At 55.8% G+C, this 9,678-nt stretch overlaps 1 protein-coding gene across 1 annotated transcript in view; it reads right to left on the bottom strand.

The window, feature by feature from the left end:
- Positions 1-9,470, bottom strand: part of LOC131728746 (transient receptor potential cation channel subfamily M member 5-like) — a gene marked incomplete at its 5' end in the record, with an annotated part of 12,362 nt that extends 2,892 nt beyond the window's left edge. The window contains 17 exon segments of the mRNA XM_059019731.1: positions 251-323; positions 1,484-1,616; positions 2,308-2,603; positions 2,941-3,103; positions 3,746-3,920; positions 4,430-4,562; positions 4,839-4,957; positions 5,195-5,254; positions 5,256-5,449; positions 6,226-6,272; positions 6,793-6,891; positions 7,360-7,472; positions 7,579-7,724; positions 7,980-8,109; positions 8,729-8,818; positions 8,944-9,075; positions 9,237-9,470. Of these exon segments, the coding sequence (XP_058875714.1) occupies positions 251-323; positions 1,484-1,616; positions 2,308-2,603; positions 2,941-3,103; positions 3,746-3,920; positions 4,430-4,562; positions 4,839-4,957; positions 5,195-5,254; positions 5,256-5,449; positions 6,226-6,272; positions 6,793-6,891; positions 7,360-7,472; positions 7,579-7,724; positions 7,980-8,109; positions 8,729-8,818; positions 8,944-9,075; positions 9,237-9,470 (2,337 nt within the window).
- Positions 9,471-9,678: the final 208 nt, after the last annotated feature.

Below are 9,678 nucleotides of genomic sequence, written 5' to 3'. Positions count from 1 at the left end.
TTAACATATTGAATTGCACCCCCTCTATATAGAATGAACTCCCTCAGCTTCATAGAGTCCAATGAAAGCTGCTGAATAATGTTCCTAAAATTCTAGGCGATTCAAAACCTCTGGCCACAGCTGTCGCCGACGTGTTGAAACGAGACTACAACTCCCAGCAGCCCCTGCCACTGAGCCTGCCGGGCATGCTGGGAGTTGTAGTTCACAAGCCATTCCTCAGTGAAACACTCTCTAGTCCTGTTACTCTTACCTCAGACTCCAGGGCTTTGAGTCTCCTGTTGTGATCTTTGATTTCAGACATGTGTTTCAAAACATTGTCCATCCTGAGAGAGAGAGGAGAGAGGAGGAGTTGAGGAGAGGAGAGAGGGGAGAGAGGAGGAGAGAGGGGAGAGAGGAGAGGAGAGAGAGGAGTGAGGAGGGAGAGAGGAGAGAGGAGTGAGGAGGAGGGGAGAGAGGAGTGAGGAGGGAGAGAGGAGAGAGGAGGAGGGGAGGAGAGAGGAGAGGAGAGAGAGGAGTGAGGAGGGAGAGAGGAGAGAGGAGTGAGGAGGGAGAGAGGAGAGGAGAGAGGAGAGAGGAGAGGGGAGAGAGAGGAGAGAGGAGAGGGGAGAGAGGAGAGAGAGAGGAGAGAGGAGGAGGGGAGGAGAGGGGAGAGAGGGGAGAGAGAGGAGTGAGGAGGGAGAGAGGAGAGAGGAGTGAGGAGGGAGAGAGGAGAGGAGAGAGAGAGGAGAGAGGAGAGGGGAGAGAGAGGAGAGAGGAGAGAGAGGAGAGAGGAGAGGGGAGAGAGGAGAGAGAGAGGAGAGAGGAGGAGGGGAGGAGAGGAGAGAGGAGAGGAGTGAGGAGGGAGAGAGGAGAGAGGAGTGAGGAGGGAGAGGAGAGGAGAGAGGAGAGAGGAGAGAGGAGAGAGAGGAGAGAGGAGAGGGGAGAGAGGAGAGAGGAGAGGGGAGAGAGAGGAGAGAGAGAGGAGAGAGGAGGAGGGGAGGAGAGGGGAGAGAGGGGAGAGAGGAGGAGAGAGGAGAGAGGGGAGAGAGGAGAGGAGAGAGAGGAGTGAGGAGGGAGAGGGGAGAGAGGAGAGGAGAGAGAGGAGTGAGGAGGGAGAGAGGAGAGAGGAGAGGAGAGAGAGGGGAGAGGAGAGAGAGAGGAGAGAGGAGGAGGGGAGGAGAGAGGAGAGAGGAGAGGAGAGAGAGGGGAGAGAGGAGGAGGGGAGGAGAGAGGAGAGGAGAGGAGAGAGAGGGGGGGGGTTAGCTCAATGCTGGGAATGTCTTGAATACCCAGCATTAAAGTTTAAGTTTTGCCAAAACAAACTCATCAATACAAACAGCTAACGTACCCCTAAAACCAGCCCCCCCTAATACCAGCCCCCTCCCCCAATATCAGCCCCCCCAACACCACCCCCCAGACTCCCCAAAGCTGTTGCTAGGCAGGCGAGGAACATTAGGAAGATCGATACAAGTAAGTGGACCCCCGCGCTCCCGGCCCCTCTCACTTGACGGAGGCGCGTTTGAGCCGCTCCGAGTCACTCTCTCTCTTCAGCCTCTGCTGTTGAGCCAGGAAGTTCTCCTTCTGAACCCCCTCCCACGTGAGCAGGAGAGCATCTGTGCGAGACTTCAGATCCAGCACTGAGAGGAGAGAGGAGAGAGAGAGAGGAGAGAGAGGAGAGAGGAGAGAGGAGAGGAGAGAGAGGAGAGAGAGGAGAGAGGAGAGGAGAGAGAGGAGAGAGGAGAGAGGAGAGGAGAGAGAGGAGAGAGAGGAGAGAGAGGGGAGGAGAGAGAGGAGAGAGGAGAGAGAAGGGAGGGGAGAGGAGAGAGAGGAGAGAGAGAGAGGAGAGAGAGGAGAGAGAGGAGGGGAGAGGAGAGGAGAGAGAGGAGAGAGAGAGAGAGGAGAGGAGAGGAGAGAGAGAGAGGAGAGAGGAGAGGAGAGGAGAGGAGAGATAGGAGAGAGGGGAGAGAGGAGAGAGGAGAGAGAGGAGAGAGAGAGAGGAGAGGAGAGAGAAGAGAGGAGAGGAGAGATAGGGGAGAGAGAGGAGTGAGGAGGGAGAGAGGAGAGATAGAGAGAGGAGAGAGAGGAGTGAGGAGGGAGAGAGGAGAGATAGAGAGGGGAGAGGAGAGGAGAGAGAGAGAGGAGAGATGGAGGAGAGAGGAGAGAGAGGGGAGATATGTGAAAATCTCTCAAGCACACTCACACTCATTGAAGTGCCCACTCTCTCTCACACTCATTGAAGTGCACACTCTCTCTCTCGCACTCAGTGAAGTGCCCACTCTCTCACACTCTCTCTCGCACTCAGTGAAGTGCACACTCTCTCGCACTCACTGAAGTGTCTCCTCTTCACGGACTCCACTCTGCGGATGTTCCTCTTGATGAAGATGTTCAGGTGGCTGATGATGATGAAGGGAGGGGCGAGGGCGGGGCGGCTGTGATACTCCACGATGAGATTGTAACGCTGGAACTTCCAGTAGATGTCACTGTTCCCCTGGACTATAGAGAACGTGTAGCTGAGAGGAGAGAGAGAGGAGAGAGGAGAGAGGCTGTGATACTCCACGATGAGATTGTAACGCTGGAACTTCCAGTAGATGTCACTGTTCACCTGGACTATAGAGAACGTGTAGCTGAGAGGAGAGAGGAGAGAGAGGAGAGAGGCTGTGATACTCCACGATGAGATTGTAACGCTGGAACTTCCAGTAGATGTCACTGTTCCCCTGGACTATAGAGAACGTGTAGCTGAGAGGAGAGAGGAGAGAGGAGAGAGGCTGTGATACTCCACGATGAGATTGTAACGCTGGAACTTCCAGTAGATGTCACTGTTCCCCTGGACTATAGAGAACGTGTAGCTGAGAGGAGAGAGAGGAGAGAGGCTGTGACACTGACCAAACCCCCACACTCCCCTCTCTCACCTGAACATCGCGTCCAGACCCCTCCCCCTGCTCCTCCCCCTCCCCCTCTCACCTGAACATCGCGATCAGCAGGTTCAGCAGCAGCACGTTGGTCACCAGCAGGTAGATGACCAGCAGCAGGATGACCAGCCAGTTTGCGTATGTGTTGGTGCAGGGCGGCAGGTCTCCGATCTCCGTGGGGTCTTCAGTGCAGTTCGTGGGCATCAGTCGAGTCGCTGGAGAGGAGAGGAGAGAGGGAGGAGAGAGGAGGGAGAGGGAGAGAGAGACTCAATACAGAGTCAGTGACTACAAATTGGAAATTGAAACGGGCAGCGCAGAACGAAGACCCAGAGAGGAGACACTCTGTCCCCAGAGACACAGCGAAGACCCAGAGAGGAGACACTCTGTCCCCAGAGACACAGCAGAGACCCAGAGAGGAGCCAGTCTGTCCCCAGAGACACAGCAGAGACCCAGAGAGGAGCCAGTCTGTCCCCAGAGACACAGCAGAGACCCAGAGAGGAGCCAGTCTGTCCCCAGAGACACAGCGAAGACCCAGAGAGGAGCCAGTCTGTCCCCAGAGACACAGCAGAGACCCAGAGAGGAGCCAGTCTGTCCCCAGAGACACAGCGAAGACCCAGAGAGGAGCCAGTCTGTCCCCAGAGACACAGCGAAGACCCAGAGAGGAGCCAGTCTGTCCCCAGAGACACAGCGAAGACCCAGAGAGGAGCCAGTCTGTCCCCAGAGACACAGCGAAGACCCAGAGAGGAGCCAGTCTGTCCCCAGAGACACAGCAGAGACCCAGAGATGAGCCAGTCTGTCCCCAGAGACACAGCGGAGAGATTGAGACGGAGAAACCCGAACCCGAACCCTCTCCCCACCGTCCAGGTGCTCCAGCGGGATTTGTCCGTAGATATGGAGGTACGGTCGGTAGAAAACCCGGCGAAAGATCCACTCCACGCGGGACTCGGCGCGATACAGGAGCCCCTGAGTCGTGACTCCGTACGCCATGACCCACACGGCCAGGAAGAAGAGGAAGAAGAAGACATCCTTCATCTGAGGAGAGAGGAGAGAGGAGAGGAGAGAGGAGAGAGGAGAGGGGAGAGGGGAGAGAGAGGAGAGAGGAGATGAGAGAGAGGAGAGAGGAGAGGAGAGAGGAGAGGGGAGAGGGGAGAGAGAGGAGAGAGGAGATGAGAGAGAGGAGAGAGGAGAGAGGAGGAGAGAGAGGAGAGAGAGAGAGAGGAGAGAGGAGAGGAGAGAGGAGAGGAGAGAGAGGAGAGAGAGAGAGAGGAGAGAGGAGAGGAGAGAGGAGAGGAGAGAGAGATTGTTTTAAACTGCGAGATTAGAGAGTATGTGAAGATAATAAATATGTTGAGAAACTGAACAATACAATAAACCCTAACCCTTACTACAGCTCCCAGAATCCCTAGCAGTCTTCATCCAGAGAACTACAGCTCCCAGAATCCCTACCAGTCTTCGTCTAGAGAACTACAGCTCCCAGAATCCCTAGCAGTCTTCATCTAGAGAACTACAGCCCCCAGAATCCACCCCCCCCCCCCACTCACCATTTTCCCCACGATGATGATTTTGGGTCCGAGTTGCTTGTGAACAGCGAAGATGTGAATCAAACGCAGAGTGAAGACCATGAAATCAAGACAGAGCACCGTGCGTCCAAAATCATAGGAGCATTCAAACATCCTGAGAGGAGAGAGGAGAGGAGAGAGAGGAGAGGATAGGAGAGAGAAGAGAGAGGGGAGAGGAGATAGAAGAGGGGAGAGGAGAGAGAGGGGAGAGGGGAGAGGGGAGAGGGGAGAGGGGAGAGGGGAGGAGAGACAGGAGAGGAGAGGAGAGGGGAGAGACAGACGAGGAGAGGAGAGGGGAGAGGAGAGAGATGTTAGCTGCACATTACTTCAAAAATGTACAATGAGATGGCTGTGAGAAGAGAGGGGAGGGAAGGAGAGAGGAGGGAGGTACCTGCAGGTCACTGCTATAATGAACAGTGAGATGGCCGTCATGTCAAATCTGTTCCACATGTCCTGGCAGTACTGCCTTGCCTTCTTCATCACACTCTTGTCTCCAACGATGAAGAAACTCTGCAGAGACAAAAACCTGCAATGAGTCTCCCTCCTCTCCCTCCATCCCCTCCCTCCCTCCCTCCCTCCCTCTCTCCCTCTCTCTCTCTCTCCCCCTCTCCTCCTTCCCCTCCCCTCCCCTGTAGAAAGGTGCGTTTCATTGATGAATGGCTTGTGAACTACAGCTCCCAGCATGCCCGGCAGTGAGGCTGCTGGGACTTGTAGTCTGCTTTGAAGAGCTCTGTCCGGCTCCCTCACCTGTCGGATCTCCTCGCACACCAGGGTGAAGACCCAGAAGTAGAGCACGATCTCGGAGTTGGAGGGTCCCGCGGGGGGAGGCGGGGGGGAAGTCCACGAGGATGACGAAGGAGAAGAGGAAGAGGAAGCAGAAATACATCACGAGGTTCCCGAGGAAGGCCGTCACGGGAGCGAACCAAAACTTCTTCCAGCGAGTCAGCAGGGAGGGGCAGGGCTTCTGACGGGGCTTGGGGGGCTGGGAGGAGAAGGAGGGGTCTGCAGAGATAGAGAGAGAGAGAAGAGGGGGTTAGAGAGAGGGAGGAGAGAGGAGAGGGGGTTAGAGAGAGGGAGGAGAGAGAGGAGAGAGGAGAGGAGAGAGAGGAGAGGGGTTAGAGAGAGGGAGGAGAGGGGAGAGGAGAGGGGGTTAGAGAGAGGGAGAGAGAGGAGAGGGGGTTAGAGAGAGGGAGGAGAGGGGGTTAGAGAGGGGGAGAGGGGGTTAGAGAGAGGGAGGAGAGGGGAGAGGGGGTTAGAGAGGGGGGAGAGGGGGTTAGAGAGGGGGAGGAGAGAGGAGAGGGGGTTAGAGAGAGGGAGGAGAGAGAGGAGAGGGGGTTAGAGAGAGGGAGAGGGGGTTAGAGAGGGGGAGGAGAGAGAGGAGATGGGGTTAGAGAGAGGGAGGAGAGGAGAGGGGAGAGAGGGGAGAGGGTTAGAGACAGAGAGCGAGAGAGAGAGGAGAGGGGGAGGAGGTTAGAGAGGGGGAGGAGAGAGAGAGAGGGAGGAGAGAGGAGAGGGGGAGGAGGTTAGAGAGGGGGAGGAGAGAGAAGAGGGGGTTAGAGAGGGGGAGGAGAGAGAAGAGAAGAAAGGGGGTTAGCGAGAGGGGATGGGGAGAGGAGAGAGGGGGTTAGAGAGAGGGGATGGGGAGAGGAGAGAGGGGGAGAAGAGAGGAGAGAGGGGGTTAAGGAGGGGGAGGCTAGGGTGGTTGACAAAAAGAGAGAGGAGAGAGATTGAGAGAGGAGGAGAGAGATGGGATGACAGAGATGAAGAGTTTCACTCACCTGTGTCGCTGTGCTGTAAGGCACGGTATAGATCCTCGTCTTCATCACTGCGAGAGAGAGAGAGAGAGAGAGAGAGAGAGAGAGAGAGAGGAGAGAGTCAGGGGGACCGTGTCACTGACACACAAGACAGTCAGAGGGAATGTACAGCCTGATGAGGGAGGGGTGGAACCTGGGAGGGGAGTGGAGGAATGGAGAGCAGATAGGACTCCAGCACCTGTTAATGATCTCCTTCATTGAGAAGATGGAGGGAGGGATGGAGGGATGGAGAGCAGATAGGACTCCAGCACCTGTTAATGATCTCCTTCATTGAGAAGATGGAGGGAGGGATGGAGGGATGGAGAGCAGATAGGACTCCAGCACCTGTTAATGATCTCCTTCATTGAGAAGATGGAGGGAGGGATGGAGAGCAGATAGGACTCCAGTACCTGTTGATGATCTCCTTCATTGAGAAGATGGAGGGAGGGAGGGATGGATGGATGGAGGGAAGGAGGGATGGATGGATGGAGGGAGGGATGGAGGGATGGATGGATGGAGGGATGGAGTGGATAACAGATAGGACTCCAGTACCTGTTGATGATCTCCTTCATTGAGAAGATGGTCTCCATGTCGATGCTCTCCCTCTCATGAAGGGGGGGTTCCTCGGACTTCCCTTCCTCCTCTGGGTCTCTGAGAGAGAAGAGAGAAGAATCGGATTTAACACAGACCCCCGAGTCAACCCTAACCCGAGTAAACCCTAACCCTAACCTGAGTCAACCCTAACCCGAGTAAACTCTAACCCTAACCTGAGTCAACCCTAACCCGAGTAAACCCTAACCCTAACCTGAGTCAACCCTAACCCGAGTAAACTCTAACCCTAACCTGAGTCATCCCTAACCCGAGTAAACCCTAACCCTAACCTGAGTCAACCCTAACCCGAGTCAACCCTAACCCTAACCTGAGTCACCCCTAACCCGAGTCAACCCTAACCCTAACCCGAGTCAACCCTAACCCGAGTCAACCCTAACCCTAACCTGAGTCACCCCTAACCCGAGTCAACCCTAACCCTAACCCTCCAGGGGGCGGGGTTACCCGAAGATGAGCAGGTCAGTGTAGAGGAGGGTTGGGGGCGGGGGTTATGATTGGGGGCGGGGTTACCTGAAGGTGATCAGGTCAGTGTAGATGAGGGGAGGGCAGAAGAAGGTGAGCAGCAATCTCCAGATCGCTGTGTTTCTCTCCATGTCTCCCCACCAGATCTGATTGAGGAGAGTCTGCAGAGAGAGAGAGAGAGAGAGAGAGGGGGCATTACAACCAGGGACACTGACACTGACGGACAGTGAGACACACTGAGAAACACTGCGACGTCTCCTCTCTCACCTGGACCCCGTCCTGACTGAAGAAATGTCTGGCGTCCGCCACAGTAGCGAGTTGAAGGCAGGTCGCTTTCCCCCAAACTGGACTCCTTCTGATGAGCAGAGTGAAGGATCGACTCTCACTGTTCCTGTAGCATTCACTGAATACATCTGAGAGGAGAGGGGAGGAGAGAGGGGAGAGGAGGAGAGAGAGAGGAGAGAGGGGAGAAGAGAGGAGGGGAGGGGAGAGGAGAGGAGAGACTTGTGATTGATATTGAATCATTCATATTAAATAACTTCATTAATACAAGGGTTAGATCCCACAGCTCCCCTCTCCCCACTCCCTCTCCCCTAACCCAACCCCTCCCTCTCCCCCTCCATCCTACTCCCTCTCCCCCTCCCCCTCTCCACTCCCTCTCCTCTCACCATGGCCTCTCAGTTCAAACTTGGCTGCCAGCTCTTTCATGGCTTGTTTGCTCTCAGCCTCCGTCTCGATACGAGAGAGTTCCCTCAACAGCTTACAGGCAGCGAGCGCGGAGTGGACTGATTCACTGCACTGAGAGAGAGAGAGGGAGGGAGAGAGAGTGAGAGAGAGAGAGAGAGGGGGGGTTATGGGCAGCGAGCGCGGAGTGGACTGATTCACTGCACTGAGAGAGAGAGAGGGAGGGAGAGAGAGACAGGGTTACAGGCAGCGAGCACGGAGTGGACTGATTCACTGCACTGAGAGAGAGAGACAGGGAGGGAGAGAGAGAGACAGGGTTACAGGCAGCGAGCACGGAGTGGACTGATTCACTGCACTGAGAGAGAGAGAGACAGGGAGGGAGAGAGAGAGACAGGGTTACAGGCAGCGAGAGCGGAGTGGACTGATTCACTGCACAGAGAGAGAGAGACAGGGAGGGAGAGACGGAGACAGGGTTAGGGGCAGCGAGCGTGGAGTGGACTGATTCACTGCACTGAGAGAGAGGATAGGAGAGAGAGAGAGAGGAGAGAGAGAGAGAGGAGAGAGAGAGGTGAGAGGATAGCAGGGGAGAGGGGAGAGAGGAGAGAGAGAGAGAGGGAGGGGATTGTAGGCTCATATTGAGTGAGAGACAGGGCTACAGACTCTGACACACCAAGAGATCGGGGTTCAAGACTCCTGTTCAACAAGAGCTCGGGGCTCTGGGTTCGAGACTCACCATCTCCCAGAAGTACTCGGACATTCTGGCTCGGTTCTGAAGCACAGCCCAGATAAACAAGCTGATCCAGGGAGTGAGAGAGATGCGGGGCTGCAGAGAGAGAGAGAGAGAGACAGCATGCAGCATAGGGGGTTATAACGACACACCGACACCCTCACTCACCTCCTCATCCTCCTCTCCTCCCCATCCTCCCCTCCTCCTCCTCTCTCTCTCACCTTCCCTCCTGTCTTGCTGTTCTCTGGAGTTTTGGGGTACAGGGGTTCACACACGTCCCCCAGGAGGTCCTTCAGCAGATGGGACACTTCGTGCAGGGACACCTTGTCCCTGACTTTGTCCTTGTACTTGTCCTGAGGGGACGAGGGGACAGTAAAGGGTTAATGAGAGCATGGAGAGACAGACAGAGCTGAGAGACACGGACACACACACACACACACACACACACACACACACACACACACACACACACGTGTGTCCCTCATTCACACACCCATCACAGCGCAGTCCTTACAGGGGGACCCCCTTCCTTCAGGGAGGGCTGGGGGTGCCGGTGGGGGTCCCTCGCTTTCCGCAGGAGCAGCAGCTGCCTGGCCAGACAGTTCTCGGGGAGGGTGGAGTACAGTTCCTCGAGGCGCTCGGGGGTCAGGTAGCGAAACACGTTCAGCCCGTTTTCAACAAAGAGCCGAACAAACTCTGGCTTGTCATTAACTAGAGCATCGGTCATGGGGTCCTCAAGATCTATATACTGAGAGAGGAGAGGAGAGGAGAGAGAGGAGAGGAGAGAGGAGAGAGAGGAGAGGAGAGAGGAGGAGAGAGAGGAGAGAGAAGAGAGGAGAGAGAGAGGAGAGAGAGAGAGGAGAGAGGAGAGGAGAGGGGAGAGAGGAGAGAGGAGAGGAGAGGGGAGAGAGAGAGGAGAGAGGAGAGGAGAGAGAGGAGAGAGGAAAGAGAGGAGA

Source organism: Acipenser ruthenus, unplaced genomic scaffold, assembly GCF_902713425.1.
Source record: "Acipenser ruthenus unplaced genomic scaffold, fAciRut3.2 maternal haplotype, whole genome shotgun sequence".
Lineage (NCBI taxonomy): Eukaryota > Metazoa > Chordata > Actinopteri > Acipenseriformes > Acipenseridae > Acipenser > Acipenser ruthenus.
Note: the sequence above shows the minus strand (reverse complement) of the source record. Positions and strands in the feature narration are given on the sequence as shown.